Genomic DNA, 22528 nt, shown 5'->3' with positions numbered 1-22528 from the left:
CCCTGTTAAAGGAAATGGAAAAATAGAGGATTTGCTGGCAGGATCAACGAGTAGTTACAAGGGAACTTAGAAAAGAAAAACATGCAACCCCTGCTAGAAATTGATGGCTGTCTGTGTCGCCAGTGGGTAGATTTGCTCTTTCCATCTGTCCGGGTCGCCATTGCCAATGAGAATTAAAGTGGCTTTAAATGGCTTCATATGATCACTATCCTTAAATAAAACACTTTTTTTTAGTATGATCATTCATGTATTCAATATCAATGCCAAAATGTTACAACTTCTGGCAGGGTATGCCAACTTGTGAACACAACTGTATCTTATTTTAGACCCCATGGCATCATGACTGGGTCTCTGTGCTACTCTATGCAATGCAGGAATAGCATAGCCAGTGACAGGGGCTGGCAGGGTGCTATATATAGCTTTCTGAAAAGATCACAGCACCCTACCTCAGTACTCTTTTCAAGGTCCCTTAGCTCGAATGCAAGCAGTGGTCTGGCTTCTGAGAGCAGCCATGCAAATATCAAAGTGCCTTGATGGGTAAATGTCAGTCTGGAGGAGTGGGTGATCCTAGGAAGACTGCATTTGCATGTAGACTGCCCTAGGACATAGGATGCTAAGCCTCAGTGACTGAAAGAATTGAAAATCAACGAATGATTGGGGCAAGTCAGGGAAAGTGCTAGCTGATGCTGGATGTCATCATATAGAGATGAGACTCTATATGACCTGCTGCAGCTTCTAATGTAAACTGTGAGCAGCTCACAGTGTGCGTTGCCTTATTAAGCTCAGCTAGATTTTCCTTATGTTGTATCTAGTTCCTACTGATTAATGTACTTCATATATTGTCTCTGTCCTGATACTGTACATAAAAGCGGGCATCTGTCCAGGGGCTGTACAATCTTCTTGAGTGGAAAACGAAAAAATCCATGGATGAAACAGGGCTGACACATTTCAGAGCCATAAGAGTAAGGCCATTCCTGGTTGAAACGCGTCAGTCCTGTTTTAGAGAAGATTGTACACCCCGTGGAGGCGTGACGGCTTTTGTGTTTTATTTTTATTGCAGGGCAAATAGGAGCCTTAGCTGTAGCACTGCCCTCTGCACACTGGACACCGCATCCATCTGGGTTGAGCAAAGTCAGTTTGGTTTTGGAATTTATTGGAGTATGTTTCTTATAATAGAAAATAAATTCACTTTGTAAATTGTGCAGCACGGGCACTAGTGATCTGGACAAAAAAAGCTCTTAAAATTATAATTGTCCTGAACCTTCCCATCGACTCGCCACAGGCGTCTACAGGAGAACAATTTGCATTGTGAATGTGAAGTAACTGACACCATGATTGTCAGGCTCTGTGGACAGAAGAATTTGTATACTGCTAGAATAATTAAATGAGCCAATTCATTGTCAGTGCTGTCTGATCCGGAAAAACATCCACCGGAGAGAGATACATCGGTCTGTAATTCAAAAGGAACTCGCCACAACCTGGAACATTTAAAGGGGATGTAAACCCTAAACATGAACTTCTCTTATTTGCTGCCTTTTGCTCCGTTTACTACATACCATTCAAAGTTTTGTGTTATGTCTGTTCAATAGGTGCAAAAAACGCTTTTGATTATTTCAGAATTTGACTTGTGTTGCCTCAAGCAGCCTCCACCCTAGTTCTCCTTTTGGACTACAGAATGATCACCTTTATGTTGTAGAGATCTGAGAGAGGGAGTGGTTGAGAAGGTTAGCAACTGGGCAGAGAATGCAAAAGAAAAACAAAAAGAGGGCGCATCGGCCCATTATATCTGTCAGGCTCCGCCCAACGGGATCTCTAGTGGTCCACAGCACGGAATTTCCCAGGACGCGGAGTCTAAGTCCCAGTCTGCCTTTTCACCAGAGTCCCTGATGGTGGGGATGGACTTGGTGCAAGACTGGAACCAGGTCGCGCCCCTGGGCACCCCCGGCGGTGGCAGAGTGGTCCCGCTGAGGGTATGTGCCCGGGATGAGCCTGCTGTGAAGGGGCTGACAGGTCCCGATCCGAGCGGGATGGATGGATGACTGCTAGGAGTGAGCGAGGTCAGACTAGCCGGGTCGGTAACAGTGGGGACAGGTGCGGTACTAAGCAGCAGGCAAAGAGTAGTCAGGTCACACGCCGGGTTCACTAACAGAGGGTCCAAAATAACAGTAACTACAGGCAGAAGAATGGTCAGGGATGAGCCGGGGTCAGCATAAATCAGAACAGGCAGAGTTTGGCAACAAGGAAACGTACTTTACAGGAACAGGAACAAGACCTTGCGGCAATTTGGAGATGCACAGGGCAGGTTTAAATAGGGCGCCCTGTTCTCCCATTGGTGCGGCCGCGAATGCTAGTGCACATGCGCGGCCGCCGCTGCGATCGCCAGGGACTCTGTGCTCGCCGGCTCGGACATCTGCGCATGCGCGCACCGCCGAGCGGCCGGGATCCCTGACAATATCCTCTACAACTGTTTTGGACGTGTAGGCCAATTCAGATTTTTTAGGTCATTTTCTTCTAGCTCTGAGCTTTCACATCCAGGGTGAGCCATTGAGTCCCATATATATGTATATATATTTGATTAAATACCCTGTATTGGATATATTAATTGGTAATTGAACAGTTTTTTTTTCATATACTTTTCGACTGCTTTTGCGGTAGAAATTTCCTCAAATACCCCTGAAGAAGCCCGTGAGGGCGAAACATGTAGGGAGTATACTACATTTACCTAACCAAGTCTGAATCTCAGTTGGTATTCTTAGAATTGAAATTGTTTTTATGTTTCTGTATCTTTTCCTTTCTTGTTTTAACAAAATACAAAATAAAAATTATATAACTTTTAATGTGTGGTATTCATGTCTATACACCCTGAAAGTCCCATCTTCTCTATTGATTATTAGGCGCACCGGCCTAGTGCATTATCGTAAAAAATATTTATTGAAAGGATAAAAAAGTAGGTATCATACTCACAATGGACATATAAAACACAGGCACTACACAATGAACAAAGGTGTTCAATCCATATAGCATCTGAGTCCACAACGATGGAATCCTGGATGACCAATTGGCTGACACATTTCGAGGACTCTTCATTGTGATGTGCCTGTGTTGTATATGTCCATTGTGAGTATGATACCTACTTTTTTATCCTTTCAATAAATAATTTTATGATATTGCACTAGGCCGGTGACTTTGGACTACCCTGGTCTGCTGAGGGCAGCAAGGAGTGAATATTCCAGAACATTTACATTGTCATTCTACCCTCTGCTGAGTCCATCCCCAGTGCAGGAGTAAAGTATTTGCTGTGTAGCAACTGGGCAGGGCTGATACCACCTATTCCACAAAAATGCCCACAACAGGACTTAGGTTGAGTGCATTTTTGGCACATAAATGCATTTTTTTTAAAGGGACAACAGATCTACTGAATGTGTTTTTTTTCAGTTTACATACACTTGATAAACTTTTTTTTTTTGTTTCAGATAGAGTGGAGATGGATTAGAACCCCTGTCAGGTCTTCATTGCTGTCTGCGCCTCTGTTAGGGAGATTGACTCTCTCTATTTGTTCTTTTTCCCATTATCATCAAAAGTAAAGGACAAGCCCAATTTTTGGATTGTCCCCAGAAAAGTAATAGAGGGCAAGTCTTTCATTTTGGACACTAATTCTTATGGTCAAGGGATTCCTTCAATTTACAGGGATTTCCTCTCACTTCCTGTTTTGGCTAATGGGACTAGAAATGAAGGGAAATCTCCCAAATGGGACAAAGATGGCAAAAAACTGACAGGGGTTATAACCCTCATCCAAAATGAAAAAAGAAAGTTTTGCCCATAGTTCTATTTTAACCACTTGCCCTCCAAAGGATTTACCCCCCTTCCTGACCAGGCCATTTTTTGCGATACGGCACTGCGTTATTTTAACTGATAATTGCGCGGTCATGCAAAGCTGCACTCATTTATGTCCTTTTTTACCCACAAATTGAGCTTTCTTTCTATGGTATTTGATTGCCTGTGCGTTTTTTATTTTTTTGCGCTATAAAAAAAACCCGCCAATCTTGAGAAAAAAACAATATTTTTGACTTTTTGTTATTAAACATGTCCAGTAAAAAAATTAAAAAATCTAATTTTGTCATAAATTTAAGCTAAAATGTATTCTGAGACATGTCTTTGCTAAAAAAAAAAAATCCCAGTACGTGTAAATTAATTGATTTCCATGAAAGTTATAGCATTTACAAATGGCGGTAAAGATACTGAGATTTTTTTTTTAAATTTGTATACTTGTAATGGCGGTGATCAGAGACTTATAGTGGGACTGCGGGACTGCTGCGAGCATTCTGACACTGGGATGCAACTAACTGCCACTGGCACCCCCAGTGATACTAATACAGTGAATAGTGCTAACAAAAAAGCACTGACACTGTACTAATGACACTGGGCAGGAAGGGGTTAACATTTGGGGCAGTCAAAGGGTTAACTGTGTGCTGTGTGTGTTTTACTGTGCAAGCACACTGCTTTGTATGGCTCTATTATGCAGAGCCATACAAAACAGTGTGCATGAGCTGACTGGGGAGAGATTTGTATAGTTTACATACAAGTCTCTCCCCCATCCGTGATACACGGTGATCGCCGGGTGTTGTTAGGGAATCACTGGCCGGGACCTGGTAATTGACAGCCGAGGCTGTCAATGGAAATGCAAAATCACATACAGGTGAAACTCGAAAAATTAGAATATCATGCAAAAGTTCATTTATTTCAGTAATGCAGCTTAAAAGGTGAAACTAATATATGAGATAGACTCATTACATGCAAAGCAAGATAGTTCAAGCCGTGATTTGTCATAATTGTGATGATTATGGCTTACAGCTCATGAAAACCCCAAATCCACAATCTCAGAAAATTAGAATATTGTAAAAAGGTGCAATATTCTCGGCTCAAAGTGTCCCACTCTAATCAGCTAATTAAGCCATAACACCTGCAAAGGGTTCCTGAGCCTTTAAATGGTCTCTCAGTCTGGTTCAGTAGGAATCACAATCATGGGAAAACTGCTGACCTGACAGTTGTGCAGAAAACCATCATTGACACCCTCCATAAGGAGGGAAAGCCTCAAAAGGTAATTGCAAAAGAAGTTGGATGTTCCCAAAGTGCTGTATCAAAGCACATTAATAGAAAGTTATGTGGAAGGGAAAAGTGTGGAAGAAAAAGGTGCACAAGCAGCAGGGATGACCTCAGCCTGGAGAGGATTGTCAGGAAAAGGCCATTCAAAAGTGTTGGGGACTTTCACAAGGAGTGAACTGAGGCTGGAGTCAGTGCATCAAGAGCCACCACACACAGACGGATCCTGGACATGGGCTTCAAATGTCGTATTCCTCTTGTGAAGCTGCTCCTGAACAACAAACGTCAGAAGCGTCTTACCTGGGCTAAAGAAAAACAGACCTGGTCTGATGCTCAGTGGTCCAAAGTCCTCTTTTCTGATGAGAGCAACTTTTGCATCTCATTTGGAAACCAAGGACCCCGAGTATGGAGGAAGAATGGAGAGGCACACACTGCAAGATGCTTGAAGTCCAGTGTGAAGTTTCCGCAGTCTGTGTTGATTTGGGGAGCCATGTCATCTGCTGGTTTTGGTCCTCTGTGCTTCATTAAGTCCAGGTTCAATGCAGCCATCTACCAGGAGAGTTTGGAGCACTTCATGCTTCCTTCCACAGACGAGCTTTATGGGGATGCTGACTTCATTTTCCAGCAGGACTTGGCACCTGCCCACACTGCCAAAAGCACCAAAACCTGGTTCAATGACCGTGGGATTACTGTGCTTGATTGGCCAGGAAAATCGTCTGACCTAAAACCCATAGAGAATCTGTGAGGCATTGCCAAGAGAAAGATGAGAGACATGAGACCGAACAATGCAGAAGAGCTGAAGGCCGCTATTGAAGCATCCTGGTCTTCCATAACACCTCAGCAGTGCCACAGGCTGATATCTTCCATGCCGTGCCTCATTGAGGCCGTAATTGCTGCAAAAGGGGCCCAAACCAAGTACTGAGTACAGATGCATGCTTATACTTTTCAGAGGTCCGATATTGTTCTATGTACAATCCTTGTTTTATTGATTGCATGTAATATTCTCATTTTCTGAGATTGTGGATTTGGGGTTTTCATGAGCTGTAAGCCATAATCATCACAATTATGACAAATCTCGGCTTGAACTATCTTGCTTTGCATGTAATGAGTCTATCTCATATATTAGTTTCACCTTTTAAGTTGTATTACTGAAATAAATGAACTTTTGCACGATATTCAAATTTTTTGAGTTTCACCTATATGTGATTTTGTGCAGCCCTGACGCCCTGTAGCAGTATTTCTGCTATAGGGCGGCGGGAAAGCGGTTAAAATATAACAAAAGGCAAAACTTTTTTTTGTTTTGTGTTGCTATGTTTTAGAGAGTGGACAAGGCTTAGAACACCAGTCAGGTTTTTACTGCTCATGTGACCTTGTTATCCTGGGACTTGGCATCATCAGGACTGTGAACCAAGATGCAAAAGGGGACAGTTGTCACCTATGCCTTAACCTGTTCACATTGGCATGTTTAAGGGGAGTTAGGGATGTGGTGCTTTGAAAAAAAGTCCTGCTTACTGCATCTTTCATGCAGTTTCCAGCAAACCATGCTTTTTGACTAAGACCCAATGGCCGAAATGCGTTAGTGTATGTTATTCTGTACTGATGATGTAGCCAATAAAAAGGATGATATTGAGTTGCCAGTTGTTCCATTAAGTAAACCTTGCGTTACATTGGGATCACATGATGATGTAAAATGTGCCTACAACACACCTACAACACACCCACAAAACCCATAAATGTGAACAGAGCATTAAAGTGTTTTGTGTCATGCTAAATATATAAAAACACATTTATATATAGGAAAAGAGTGTTTAATGTTTATTCTTTCTAATGTGAATTGTAGTTTCAGACAAAATCCCAGCGCCGAGCAGTCTCAAATAAATGTGCAGAAATAACAGCTACTCTTTAGCATCCGCGCATATTTCCCCAGATTAATTTAGTGTTAGACATAAAAGGGTTGACCTGTAATTTTTCAAACTGACATCAGTTTAAGCCGTGCAAACCAAAATAATGCATGCACCCAATAATACATTGTAGCATTACCATATTTCTCATTGTCTGCACGATGAATAATTAATATTTTTGGCCTGCTTAACTGCTTATGTCAAGTAAAGTCCTATTAACTGATTATAGAAATGGTTTAACGTGCGGCGTATAAAAAATGCCAGACTTGGCTTCATTTTCTAAACTAAATAGGTACTTCTTGACACTTATTTACTAGAGGATAAAATGATATTAGGGGTGCTGAAGGTGAAGAGTGGAAGATAGGTGGAAGATAGAAAATGAAAGATGAAAAAATGAAAACTGGATTCTTTCCTTTTTGCAATTCCTGTTTTCTTCCTCCATTCCTGTCCTTTCTGCCCTTCCCCTGCTCTCAACTCCTGTCCCCTCCTCCCTTGTCCTTCTCCCCTGCATTTCTGTCCTCTGCTCCCATCTTCTCCCTCCACTTGTGTCTCTCCCTCCCTGAACCTCCCCTCCCTTTCACTCATGTACTCGCCTCTTATACTCTTCCCACCACTCCTCTCCTATCTTCTTCAGCCTTACCCTCTCTTCCGTTCCTGTTCTCTCTGCCATTGGCTTCCACTCCTTCCTTCCCCACCTGTCCTTTCCTCCCTATCCCTCCACTCCACTCCTCTTGCCTTCCCCCTTACCCTCATCTCCCCATCACTCCTGTCCTCTCTTCCCTTGCCTTCAAAACTTGCTTTCCAATCCTCCTCTGCACTTTACTTACTTATCTATGTCTTCCCTCCTTCCCATCTTCCTCCTCATTTTCCCTCGCAGTCTTTCTTGTTTTGTAGACTCTTTTGCTGTTCTTTATCTTCCCTCTTTTCTCCTCTCCTCACCTCTCTTATCATGCTCCCCATTGTCCTCCTCTCCAAGCCTCTCCTCTCTTCCTGGAAATCCTCTCCCTTCTTTTCCACTTTTCTTTTCATCACTTCTCTTCTCCTGAGATCCTCTCCTGTGTTTTTCGCCTCTTTTACCCTTTTCCTCACCCCTTCCCTTCTCTCCTGTCCCTCCTCTCCTTGCCTCCCCTCCTCCCTATCATCTCCCATACTTTCCATCTCTTTTTTCATCCCCACAAACCCTCCAATCTTTTCCTCTCTTTCCTTCTCCTCCTCTGCTTTCTTCCTCTCCTGACCTGTTCTCTCTCATTTTCCTCACTCAACTACGCATTGTCTCCTGTTATGTTCTTCCTTCTCCTAACCTCCATTACATTTTTCTCTTTCCCATCCTTTACTACTCTCCATACCTTTTTCTTGGTTCCCCTTATGTCCTTTCTCATCCTTTCCTACTCTCTTTTGATTATTACCTTGTCCTTCTATCCAATATTCTCATATTCTCTCTTCCAGTCCACCCCTCTCCTCCCTTATCTTCACATCGTATCCCAACCCCTAACCTCTCTTCTCCTCTCCTCTCTACTGTATACATCTCCTGTTATTCAAAGTCCTACCTTAGTGCAAAAATCCCTCTGTAGCTTTATTACTTCAGGCTTGACCTACATGATTATGGCCCACCAACTACCACCCCCTTGTCCAATGAAAGAGCCTTAGTGGCTAATAAGGCCACTCTCAAGGGGCAAGAGATTGGCTGTTAGCACCAGTCAGTCCCCCAGTAACAAAGTTAAAACCAGTTTTGAGGTTTTGAGAGTCACTTTGTAGAGCCTGCTGTTAGGTAGAAAATTTTTGTTTAAAAGTTTGGAAATGGCTGACAGGTTTACGCAAAGCTAAATATTACAGTAACTTAAATTATGCACTCATAGAAAATCTATAGCTACTTTTTAAACTAATTCACATGGCCTGAGAAATGTCATGGCAACTTGGATGGCAAAAAATCACAGAAAACTCAATCATATATTCCCTAATCAATTCTGCTTTCCTAGCATATGAAAAATAAAGACTTCTAAAACCAGAGCCAGAGAACATTAACCTTATATAGCTTTTATTTTGTCCTCCGTCTAATAGCAATGTACTGAATTCATATATTTCTTATTTCTGATGTCAACCTAAGACTTTGCTGGGCAGCATTTATACTATAAATCACAGAGGAAACAGGTGAGCCGCTGGACAACAGAGAAGGGGTTTTGTAAATCAGGGTAGGGGAGCAGGCTCTGCAGAAATCACATGAACTGCAGAAGTGTGTATGAACCCAGTGGGCTTGCTCCTGTTTCCCCACACAATGCAAAAACATATTGGTAGGTTAAAGGACTCCCATCCAAATTGTTTGTTGTGTGTGTCTGATTGTGTGGTAGGCAGTACCTGGATAAAATCTTTTAGCACCCGGGCAAAAGGCCTAAGTATGTCACTCAAGCCAAAAAGCCTCCCCCCTCCACTGTCCCACCCTACTCACAACCTAAGACTTTGTTGGGCAGAATTTATACCGTCAATCACAGAGGAGACAATTGAGCCCAGGAAGAGCAGGGAAGGGGTGTTGTAGATCAGAGTAAGGAGCAGGGGCAGACTGACAACTCATGGGGCCCCCTGGGCAATAGGGGATCATGGGGCCCCTGTGTCCTTGCCCAAACTCAAAAAAAACTACGAAAAAGGTACCAGGGACATCTCATGGGGCCCCCTACTGACCCCGGGCCTTCGGGAAGTGCCCGAGTTTCCAAATGGTCCCTGGTAAGGAGTAGACTCTGCAGATGCCAGATGGACATCAAGACAGCTTGGGGACATGGCTGACAATGGAGCCCCAGGGAGAACATTGCCCTTGAAGAATTGCATGGAGCGTGTATGATGTCAGGGGGTTGATCCTGTTTCCTCTCACAATTAAAAAACACTCTGGTAGGTTAAGTGACTCTTACTCAAACTAGTCTTCAGGTGTGCATGACTGTGTGGTAGGCAGTGCCGAGACAAGGCCCCTTAGCACCCAAGACAAAAAGGCCAAAGTAGACCCCCAAACCCCACGAGCTTTGAACTAATTTAGCCATATAGGTTACAGGTCCTACCCTTTTTGCGTCCCCACCCCCCTCCTGCTGAAGCAGCCTGGTGGTTGGGAGACTAGACAGTGAGGTCCTTCAAGGAGAAGAATTGATATGATCAGTTCTCCTTAATCTTCAAAGTGCTGTTAAAAAGTTTAGGTACTCTAAAAACAAGCAAATGAAATATGCAAATAAACAGATTTAATGATTTCATCAGCTACTCATTTAAAAACAATAGCTTACGTTTTAATTATACCAGAGTTATTCCTTAACATCACTAGGGCAGAATGGATAAACATATTAGGGAAATGCATGCACAGACTTCGGATGGAGCTTGAATAAATCCTCTCATTAAAGCTTGTAACCAGCAGAGACTGACCGGATAAGAGAATTACGGGTGTCACAGCTGAATGCGAAACACGTTATGTGGATTGAATAGAACTGAGGAATTATTAGAATACCAATGAATTTATTTATAATTATGTATAAACATGTATATGCATTCATCTAAACAGCAAAACAACAAAGCTGTAGATGTTCATTAACCACATGCCGCTCAGCCATTGTAGAAATACGTTGGCAGGGCGGTACGGCTGGGCAAAACCACGTTTTATAACATGTGTTTGCAAAACAGGTAGGGGGCGCACACGAGACGCGCCACCACCCTACCTGTCCTGCTGGTCATGGCCGCGGATGTCAGTCGCCGGGTCACAGCCGGTCGTTACCGGATGTGTCCCGCCGATTAGCGGCAATCACTGACAGAGAGCAGGGCTGCAGTAGCTCTGCTCTCTGTCAGTTCCCTGTCAGTTCCTGACACGTTGAGCCAGAGAGAAGAATTTATCTCTCCCGATCAGCTGCCCCTGTGCAGTACACACCCCCACCCCCTAGTAAAACACTCCCCTCACACAGTTAACCCTTTCAGTGAATAAAAAAGTTAACCCCTTTCTCCCCAGTGCCATTAGTACAGTGTCAGTGTTTTTGTTTTGCACTGAGCACTGTATTGGTGTCACTGGGGATGTCAGTGACCCCAAGTCAGTTCTCCCCCAGTGTCAGAATGTCCACCGCAGTCCCGCAGTCCCGCCATAAGTCGCTGATCGCCGCCATAAGTCAGTGATCACCGCCATAAGTCGCTGATCGCTGCCATTATTAGTATAAAAAAAATTAAAATCCCAGTATCTTTCCCGCCATTTGTCAACGCTATAACGTTCACGTAAACCAATTAATTTACATGTATTGGGGTTTTTTTAGCAAAGACATGTCGCAGAATGCATTTTGGCCGACATTTATGACGAAATTTGATTTTTAAATTTTTTTTACTGCACAGGTTTTATAGCAAAAAGTCCAAAATATAGTTTTTTTGTCCTCACAATTGTCAGCCTTTTTTTAAAAAAATAAAAAACGCACAGTTGATCAAATACCACCGAAAGAAAGCTCTATTTGTGTGAAAATACCGTATTGCATGACCGCGCAATTGTCCATTAAACTAGCGCAGTGCTGTATAGCAAAAAAATGGCGTAAATTGCAGTATCTATACCATAGTTTGTAGATGCTATAACTTTCACACAAAGCAATCAATATACACTTATTGGGATTTTTTTTTACCAAAAACATGGAGCAGAATACATTTTGGCCTAAATTTATAACTAACTTGGAGTTTACTATATATTTTTTATAGCTGAAAGTAAAAAATATTGTTTCTCTTCAAAATTTTTGGTCTTTTTTTATTGTTTATAGAGTGAAAAAAAGGACGTAAATTTCGTTTGGGTGCAGCATTGCATAACCGCGCAATTATCAGTTGAATTAGTGCAGTGCCGAGTAGCAAAAAGAGGCCTGGTCATTAAGGGGGGTAAATCCTCTGGAGGGAAAGTGGTTAAGCAATTCTATGTTAAAAAAAATAATAGGGACATGATAAATGGGCAACAAAAGATTGGATAAACTGTCTGATTGTTAAAGTACACCTAAAGGCAAACTTTTTTTTTTCGTTTTGGATAAAGTGGTGAGGGGTTGGACCCATTGTCAGGTTTTTATTGCTGTCTGTGTCCCCATTGGGCAGATTCACTCTCTATCTACATGAAAGTAGGTGCTACTACCTCCCAGTGTTATATATTATCACCGATGCTCTGGCAGAGGCAGCTGACACTTCATCCACACAATCCGTATAAGCAAAGAAAGCCGGCACTCTGGTGTATACTCTGCAATCTCGTGTTTATTGTCGGATAACAAATGACAATCACAAATGTCAACGCGTTTCAGCCAAGCGGGCCTTATTCATAAATAAAACCAGTTTGGTTGAAACGCGTTGACATTTGTGGCTGTCATTTGTTACTGGTGTATTTGTCCTGGTGACCACAGTCAATGAGACAGAAAGTGATAGGAAACCCTAAATTTTAGAGCTGTCACAGCACATTATCTAAATGATCATACAGGATACATTCTCCAATGACAACTCTCCAAGGGCCTATTCACACAACTGCGCTACAGTAATGTGTGCTAACATGCAGTAATGCATGTTACATGTGTTGGTGTGCTGCAGTGCCAATGGCACCTTCCCAACACACTGGTGTTGCAGCACAGTGTACATTAATGCACTACTGTCTGTTGTGGTACACGGTAGTAGTGAAAGCACTAGCACAGGCTGGGGCCTTACCAGGGGCGGACTGACAACTCAATTGGCCCCGGGCAATAGGGGATCATGGGGCCCCTGTGTCCTTGCCCAAACTCAAAAAAGCCTATGAAAAAGGTACCAGGGGCATCTCATGGGGGCCCCCTACTGACCCCGGGCCCTCAGGCAGTGCCCGAGTTTCCAAATGGTCAGTCCGCCCCTGGGCCTTACTACAAGAGCTAGAACAATGCAGAAGATTCAGCAGTGTAAAACTAACCGACAACAGAACAGATTTAATGAGAGTCCACAGGCCTACAGTGAAGGAAATAAGTATTTGCTCCCCTGCTGATTTTGAATGTTTGCCCACTCACAAAGAAATGATCAGTCTACAAATCGAATGTTCGGTGTATTGTAACACTGAGAGACAGAATAGCAACAAACAATTCAAAAGAAATCCATGTCTAACAAATGATGCACTGATTTGCATGTTCATGAGGGAAATAAGTATTTGATCCCCTTCACAAAACATGACTTAGTACTTGGTGGCAAATTCCTTGTTGGCAATCACAGAGGTCAGACGTTTCCTGTAGTTGGCCCCCAGGTTCGCACACATCTCAGGAGGGATTTTGGCCCACTTCTCTTGGCAGATCCTCTCCAAGTCATTAAGGTTTGGTGGCTGACGTTTGGCAACTCGAACTTTCAGCTCCCTCCACAGATTTTCAAATACTTATTTCCTTCACTGTAACTGGAGTAAGCCTAACTTTTATTTTATCTATGGGGATAGGGAGTTCAGTGAATGTGACTGATATCATTTATGTGCAGATTGTTCTTGCATGAATAGCAGCTCCAAGAACAGCTGGTCAGTAAGCTGAGTCCAGGCTTGAACATCTGTCTCTATCCGCAGCTAATGGCTCTGTGTACATGTGAGCAGCAATGGCCGCTGTCAGCCCACCATTATTTTTAAAGGCAGTCTGCCAGCCCTCTAATGCACACACACATCAGGTGTGCTTAGGCCTCCTTCACATAACTGGATTGGTGTGGCCACCGGATTCCTTCATCAAGAGTCTGCAGATTCTTGCTGCTGGAATGACCGAGTTAAGAGATCAGCAGCAGTCGCTCAGCCCATTTAAACTGATGATGGGCTGACAGCGGCCGCTGCTGATCGCATAACCTGGTCATTCCAGCTGCAAAAATGAGCAGATTCATGCCTAAAAACAGCAGCTGTTGTGTGTGTACGTTAGAGGGCTGACAGACTGCCAAGCTTCAGTGAATTTCTGTGAATTTCACAGCTTCTGCGAATTTCTTCTCATAGAAATTAGTAGGGGAAAAAAATTAAGATTTTGTGCCTTTGTTATGAACTTTGAAGATACATTTCTCCATAACGCCTATAGCTACAGAGATAAATGAAGGCTTGTTTTTTAAGTGTAAAGTAAGCATATGTGAGCGCACTCAGAAAGTAAAGCAGCTTTGCACAAAGGTAACCAAAGTAAAAAACCTCATAAGAATAATATAATGGTAGTGCAGCGCTAAAATAATATTATGGTCATAAAATTGCTAAATTAAAATAATAAAGTTCATAAAGTGACTTTCAGTGCTCTTAAAGGTGCTTGAAATTCTGGTATGTCTGTGATTGTGCAGTGATATGAGGAGAATTGCACACTCACCAGACGCGCAATTAATATGAGCCAGAAAAATTATATCCTGAAGTCATCAAGGTGGGTATGATGTTAAGGTGACTTCCCTCTGAAGGGCAGGGTGGTAGGACGATCAAATCCTGGGACTTTAAATGCTGACCCAACACAGCCAGAGTTCCCCTTAAGGGCTAAGTGGATGCTGCTTCCTGGATAGGCAGGAGGATCCCTCTGGGTACTGGTGGATAGTATTTTCCTTGACCTCTACAGGTAAAGAAGTGAAGAGGAGGGACAACTTTGGAGCTGGCACTGGGAACAGTAGGACTCTGCAAGGAAAATACTAACCACCAGTACCCAGAGGGATCCTTCTGCCTATCCAGGAAGCAGCATCCACTTAGCCCTTAAGGGGAACTCTGGCTGTGTTGGGTCAGCATTTAAAGTCCCAGGATTTGATCGTCCTACCACCCTGCCCTTCAGAGGGAAGTCACCTTAACATCATTCCCACCTTGATGACTTCAGGATATAATTTTTCTGGCGCATATTAATTGCGCGTCTGGTGAGTGCACAATTCTCCTCATATCACTGCACAAGCACAGGCGTACCAGAATTTCAAGCACCTTTAAGAGCACTGAAAGTCACTTTATGAACTTTATTATCTTTATATGAACTTTTAATTTTGCAATTTTATGACCATAATATTATTTTAGCGCTGCACTACCATTATATTATTCTTATTTTTTAAGTGCTTTCACTGTACTGTATACGTAAAAACGTCAATGCGCATAGTCCAGGCACAGGCTTACTTTGAACTTAGAAAACAGCTAAAAACACAGTTATAAACAATAACGCAGATACTACAGCACTCCCTGAGACCCCCGAGCAATGCAGCCTGGTCAAGAACTAGCCCCAGCCTGTAACTGGACAATGAAGAAGCAGCAGTACCCTTTCTGTACCATGGACATCACTATGCAGGTCTTCAGGGATGCCACCAGGCTGATATACAAGGAGCCCACAACAAACAGTACCTCTATAGGCTCCTTTATTGCTGACTTTCTTGTGCCCGGAGTTCTCTTTTAGTAAATGGAAAAGTACTTCTGTTCTCCTCTTGTCCTAGAAGCCTGCACCAGTCTTACAGCGATCATAAATATCTGGAATACTGCATTACGAGCAAGTTGCATTTTATTTTCTATAGTCCTTGCATGTCAAAGCCTTTCTGAAAGCTATACTGTTTCTGCTGGAGAATGCTGACTCATTTACAATGTTCCATCTGCAAATATCTGACAAGTTAGACTAATTACTGAAAGGCCATAATAAAAGGGAAAAAAAATCTAATTAGCGTTTTTCTAAGATTAGCAATGGCTCCGGGCAATAACACTGCCCGAGATTTGAAATACATTTTTTCAGTTCATTTCCGGAACAAACAAACAAACGCTATCTTTTGCAGACACACAGAGAAATAGTTTTATGGATTGAATAATATAACTGAGGTTTTTTTTTTTTAAGATTCCATTCCAAGAAGATAATTAAAGAAGAATGAGAAAAAAAAACATTCTTTATCTCTGTCTGGTTAAAGTAACCATGTCAGCGCAAGAAAAGTCCCCTGCCAGAAAAGACGTAGTATAATAAGCTCCTTCAGCGTACCGAAGTTCCATCCCCAAAACCCCTGGTGGCCAACCTGTGGTTCAGGGGCCACAGGCAGTCTTTTGGCACTTACTGTGCAGTCCTTGGGCCCCCACAGACAATAGTCTATTTAACTTACCTAGGTGTTTATATAAACCAAACTTTAGATTGGATTTTTTTTAAGTTGAATTGCTTGCGTTATTTCTTTTACACTTTCTTACTTTTTTCCTATTCTGTCAATTCCTTTTCCTTTTTTATGTTCTTTTTCTCATTAGATCTTCTGTAATGGCTATTGCTCAGAAAAATACATTTTAAGTAAGTTTTAAGGATGCTATAGGGAGCACAACTGATTTCAAACAGCTGTGATCTGTAGCAGTCCCCTGAAACATACTGTATTTCCAGATTATGACTGTTTTCTGAAGCATGTCACTAGTCTCTTACGGCTTCTTCAACATGTTTTCAGTCTCTGACCATCACTTGCTGTTTGTCTACAGCTTCTGGCCACCTCTGTAGAATGTTCCCGGTCTCTGACCACCTTTTTTTTGTATGCCTATAGTCTATGCCCATCTGCTGTAGAATGTTCCCAGTTTCTGACCACCTTTTTATATCTACAGTCTATGACTATTTCCTGTAGGATGGTCCCAGTCTCCGACTATCTCTTTTTGTATCTGTACAGTCTTGTATCTTGTATCTGTACAGTCTCTGAGGATCTCCGGTTCCATGTCTGCAGTCTCTGACCATCTTTTTTGCAGTCTCTGACCATCTCATGTAGCATGTCTTCAGTCTCTGATCATCTCCTGTCCCATGTCTGCAATCTCTGACCATCTTTTTTGCATGTCTTCAGTCTCTGAACATCTCCTGTTGTATAATAAAACTAAATATGCGAGCGCTATTCAGAGATCTCAAAGGACAGCAGCTAGAACACCAAAAGGCAACCAAGAGAAAACCTTCCAAAATAGTACATATAAATATATATAAAAAATATATTTAAGGTGCAGCGCTATAATAATAATAAAAATGACATATATAACATATTATAAAGTGCAAATGTCAAATCACACTACGGTGAAATAAAGTGAGATAAAAAGTCCCAAAATAGATCAAACGTGGGGATCCAATAGATCCTAGTAGGTGCGTGGGATGAGATTCTGTGTATCACACGGTGAATCTGGGGTAAAGATTGCGCACTCACCAGAAGTGCGTCAAAAAAACGCATATAAGGTTTATCCTGTAGTATCGAATAGCGATCATCAATTGCCAAGATAGAGACAGGATCATACACCTTCCAATCGCACCTCGGGTATATACTTCAAATTTTCATATGCGTGTCTCAAGCGTGTCACCATCCGGGGTCCCCTTTTAGAGCAGATTCTGCAAGTGGGGACAGACCTTTTCCAAAATCCAAAATCCACTGGCAGATTGAAGGGTATGATTTGCTTCAACTTCACAGTAATGTTTGGTTGCTCCCCAGTCTGTCCAGCACAGCTAACTGGTTCCAGGTTGAAGCCCTCTCCTGTTTTATGTCTACAGAATCTCACCATCTCCTGCTCCTGATTTTCACCCTCTGACCATCTTTTGTTGCATTTGCGCAATCTTTGACCACTCCTGTAGCAAGCCTATAATCTCTGGTCATCTCTTGTTGCTATTTCTGACAGTTTTCTGTAGAAGGGACATCAGAGACCCCTCAGATCATAAAAGCTTGAAAACCACTGCTCCAAACCCAATGTCACCACAGGCCTAAATAGTTGTTAAGGAATTTGGAAGAAGGAACCTCAAAGCACAGGGTGGGGGAAAATAGGCATCCAAACTCCACGAAGCATTGAATGCCAGCTGAAGAACTCAAATGGAGGGCAGGGAGGAGACACAGGCCATCAGGGAGGTGAGTATCCTGCTCTTATTTTCTGCCATAGCCTTAAAGGTTTCCATGTCACCTGTCTGCCTCTTGGACTAAAACAAGTAACAACAGCTTTCTTAGCTGGTTGGCTGTGCAACACAGTAGAGTGCAACACTGGCCAGTAACTCATTCCCATATATAATGAAAGTTCCTACACTGCTGTCCAGCCTGCCAGTGAAATGTGGCCATAGATTTGTTGATGTCCTTAGACAGCTGCGTATTTTGTACTCTGTAATCACAATTCACCTGCAGCACTTCTTGTCATTTCTGACTCCAACCCTCCAGACTTCACATGTCTTCTTTGGCTGCCATGTCTCATTTTGTTAATGTGCCACTAAGGTTAGCCAGTTGACCGAGGTAAGGAGCAGGAGATCTAAATTTGGCTCTTTGTACTTGTGCAGTACAATAAAACTTTTGGTTTTGAAACTGGGAAGCATCACAACAGGAAAAGCCAAACAGCTCGCCAAGCATCGGTAGCCTTGGAGCTATCTGACAGTGCTGCTAAAGCAGTTAATCTGCAGGTGTTCCGGGACCCTGCCGATTCATAGCCAGAAAACCTCTTTAAGTCAAATGATAATTATGTTTCTTCTTTTTTTAAATTATTCACTATACTTTTTTATTAACACATTTCTGACACATGTATTAACAGGTTTCTTACATTTTTAATCTGTATAATATTTCTGAAAGTGTTTTCTAGCAAGATTTTTCATATTGTACTCATAAGAGGGAAATTTAAAAAATTCAGAAGTAAATGTGAATTGAAGAATAATTGTAATAGTAAAAGTAACATTGTTTTCTAAGATTAAATTAGGGCTCCTATGGGATCAGATGGGTGAACACGCCAAGCCATCAAGTATATTCAGCTTGTGTTTGAAATAATTTTGGAAACCTTTTAACCTTCTTCTGATTTGCTTTTTGATCTCCTTCTGACCCACTTCTGAGGCCCTCTAAACTGTTTTCTAAACTGCTTTTAAAGTTCCTTCGGCCGGGAAACATCCTAATTTTTTTAGGGAATACAGAACTATATTAAATGGTGTATTATTTACTTCTAACTGGAATTCCGAGGTAGTGCAGTGGTTTAGTGGTTAGCACTTTTCCTTGAAGCACTGAAGTCCTTGCTTTGAGTCAGGACACTCTACAGTATGGAGTTCATGTGGGTTTCCTTTGGGTACTTCTGTTTCCTCCCACACTTTAAAGACATGCTTAATTGGACCTATGATGTGTGTACAAATTGGCTATGCATATATGTTATCACATTCTGCATGTCAGCCCTAAGCTGAGCAATTAAAGAGGGTTAAGGAAAGACTTGGTGGCCAAGCTTGTAAAAAATTTGCAAAGAAAACTCTATGGAAAAAAAGTATTTCAAGCGTATCAAGGTACTCAAATAACTGGATTATGGAATCACCAAGTAGGACTGATTGGATATATACATTCATACAACTGGCATTCCACTTTAAGAGATTTATGCTATGTTTATGCCATGTTGTCACAGTTTGCTTCACTAGAAGTAAATTGTGACTTCACCTTCACCATACTCACCATACACCCATATTTCTAAAGCGTACTCTCACCCGTCATTTATTGGACAATCCTAGATTCTGTGAGAATGTACTCCTACACAGGGCTGGAGCATCTTCTCACAAGATTTAGGGTTTTCTGCAAAGTTCCATAAGAAGACCTAGAGTTGTAAAGATGGTCCATACAAGTGTGCCTAAAGCAGGGATGTAAGGTGATTATTTTTATTCTATACCTATTTTTAATTTTTTTTTGCTTTGAAAGTGGTGGGAGGATAGTCATTAAGTGGGTCTTTCTTTTTAGGCCCCTTTCACATGGATAATTTGATTATGGGTGATCGAATCCGATTCTGTCAGTTTTTCAGGAGGACCTGATTGGATGGTCCATGAATCCCTATAGACAGGCAATTGTAAACAGACATGTTTACACCCACCTATCTCCAATATGATCTGGTCTACCAAAAAAAAGGAAGGTGATCCATTCCTCTCCATCTAAGCGAATCAGAGGACACCCAGTCCGTTCACACCTGACTAACCATATAGCAGAGCGGGCTGTGTCCATGTGTGCTCTGCATAAACTGAAAGGACACAGACCTGTCATCCACCCACTCTGCTCAGTAAAGGATCAATGGACAGATCCCCTGCTCAGCAAAGTGGATCCGTCCCGTGTGAAAGTGGCCTTAATGGAAAGCGTGCTTTAATGGAAATTTGTGGGTCAGGTATGACCTGACTGTAGAAAGCTAAGCAATTTTATCTCAACAGGCATGCTAATCACGGAAACACAGATACTACTAAAAAACTATTTACAAACTTATGATTATAATGCAATAATAAAAATAGGAAACACCAAGCAAGCAAAAAAATGAAAGTCACATGCAAAATTACTTTCCAACAAATGTTACAGTAGCATAAAATGTGCACTTTGTAGCCTAACCCCAGCCAATTTTCTTTTTTTTTTGGTAGTGCAGGGAAGAAATAACATTTTGTTGGGTGTTTATTTCTGTCTGTTAACCCAATTGGGAGATTTTCCCTCGCTTCCTGTTCTTGTGACAATACAATATATAACATCATTTTGGTCCTGGATCCTGGGACATTGTTAATTCTGCCCACGGTCTGCATTTCATTTACCCACACAAATCACGCCCACTCTACAAGTTGGCCCTTCTCAGATTCCGCTTTTGCAGGGAATACTCTTGATGTCTACTTATGGGTTGGTCCCACCCAGACCTGCCCACTAGTGGCCCCGATCCCTACAATTAATGCCTTTCTGAGCAATAACTTTGATAAGCTTGATGCTGTGAACCCAGGACACAGTTTAGGACACAGCATTGGCAGGACAGAGGGTCAAAATGTGAGACTGTCTAGGCAAATCCAGGACAGTTGGCATACACCTACTGTATACATCCAATGGAGGGTGTGTTTGTCACCAGGACAGGAAACTACAGACAGCAATAATAATGATAATCTTTGCTCTACTAAGAATGTGTTTTTATCCCAGTTGGTGGGATTTCCCATCATTTTCCCCAACAGAGGCATAGACGACAATAAAATCCCCATGCTAGCCAAACAAAAAATAAAAGGCTGGAGATGGAATTGTGTATTACTTTCTAATGATCCAATACAAACACTCAATTATGTTACACAAGCTTACCTGTGTGCTCCGTCCCTGGAGTAGTAGACGGTGTAGGCTTGTATATTCCCTCTCGTGTCCACAGGGGGTCGCCAGCTGAGACGTACAAATCGGCTAGAGACCAAGACAGGGGCCACATCGCGGGGAGCAGAGGGGAGGACACTGGAGCTGGGTATAGCTGCGGGGGAACGGGTGGATTCAGTCAGAGAAGTGGGCAATACAGAGGTCAGGAGCTCAGAAGGGTAAAATGTGGGAGGAGAAGCTAATTTATTCATAAACACAAAGGGCCAGGCGAATATGGAGCAGGGATAGATATATAAATTAAAGACATCTGTGACAAAAAGAGCATCATACTTGTCAATTAAAGCAAAAACATTTCTAGAGAATATCAATAACATAACATTTTTTTTTCAAGATCTCACTACCTATGAAAATTCTTTCTCAGTTGTATTGAAATATTTTTCTTTTTTTTATTCATCCTTGGCTTCTTTTAGACCCAGACCATTTTTTTTTTAGGTTGCTTCCTGCCTTGGGTGATCTGCGCATGCAAAGGGTAACTAGGTGTATGCCGTAACATGGCTTCTGGACTGGAATGACCTCAAGCTAACTGTAGCCAACAGTCAAAATAATGCAGTAGAACAGCCTTTATCAGTGGTTTCTCCAGAGGTTGCCAAGGGTTCCCTAAGCAATGAGTATTTTCTAAAGATTCTAGAAGGTGGCCTTCTCTACTGGCTACCAAGGTAAGGGGGCAATTATCCACCCAAGGTTGCTAGAAAGTCCACGAGCAATCAGCAATCTGTATCTATTTGTAAGGGAAGCATTCTTTCTACTTACTGCCAGCAAAATGGGACATTCCTCCACTGGCTATCAGTGGAAGGTAACTCCTCTCCCAATGACAACTAATGGAAGGGGGTCCTTCTCAAGTAGCTATCAGTGTATGTTTGGCACTTCTTCGTGGACCACCAGAGGCTGCTAAGGCATCTCTGAGCAATTACCAATATGTGCCTATTTGTAATGATTGGTTGCATTCTTTCTACTTCCCACCAGTTAAATGGGACCTGTCTACCATCGACCATCAGTAGAAGGTGGCACTCCTCTCAGTAGCACCCAGTGTAAGGGGGGTCCTACTACACTGGCTACCAATGCAAGGGAGATTTCCACAGACCACCAGAGGTTGCTAGGGTTTCCCTGAGCATTTAGCAATCTGTACCTATCTGTAAGGGTTGGTTGCATTCTTTCCACTTCTGACAAGTGAAATGGGACCTGTCTACCATCAACCACCAGTAGAAGGTGGCACCCGTAAAAGGGGGTTCTTCTACACTGGCTACCAATGTAGGGGAGAAGATCTCCACAGACCATCAGAGGTTGCTAGGGGTTCCCTGAGCAATACACATTAGCTTCAGACCCCCACTAATGACAATTATCTTTTTACCAGACTGTAAGGGGAGTATTCTTCCCACTGACCACCAGCAGAAGGGGACACCTTTCCCACTGATCATCATTGTAAGGTGCCCTGTACTGACCAGTAATATAAGAGCTCATACACATGGATACATTCACCCGAACAGCAGAAACACAGTACATATTATGGACAAGCGATATTCTGGTGCTGCATAGTGTCC

The 22528-nt window shown here is 42.4% G+C and overlaps 1 protein-coding gene across 2 annotated transcripts in view; it reads right to left on the bottom strand.

The window, feature by feature from the left end:
• The window catches only part of DCC (DCC netrin 1 receptor), a 1041949-nt gene that overhangs the window by 324948 nt on the left and 694473 nt on the right, over positions 1 to 22528 (bottom strand). For both annotated transcript variants that reach the window (XM_089681618.1, XM_089681619.1), the window contains exon 8: positions 20928 to 21084. In XM_089681618.1, coding sequence (XP_089537744.1) covers positions 20928 to 21084 — 157 coding nt within the window. The remainder of the gene's footprint in view (positions 1 to 20927; positions 21085 to 22528) is intronic.

This window comes from Staurois parvus, unplaced genomic scaffold (genome assembly GCF_062004578.1).
Source record: "Staurois parvus isolate SC_StPar_1 unplaced genomic scaffold, SC_StPar_1.0 ptg000272l, whole genome shotgun sequence".
Classification (NCBI taxonomy): domain Eukaryota; kingdom Metazoa; phylum Chordata; class Amphibia; order Anura; family Ranidae; genus Staurois; species Staurois parvus.
The sequence above is the reverse complement of the archived record's forward strand: the minus strand, read 5'-3'. Positions and strand labels throughout refer to the sequence as shown.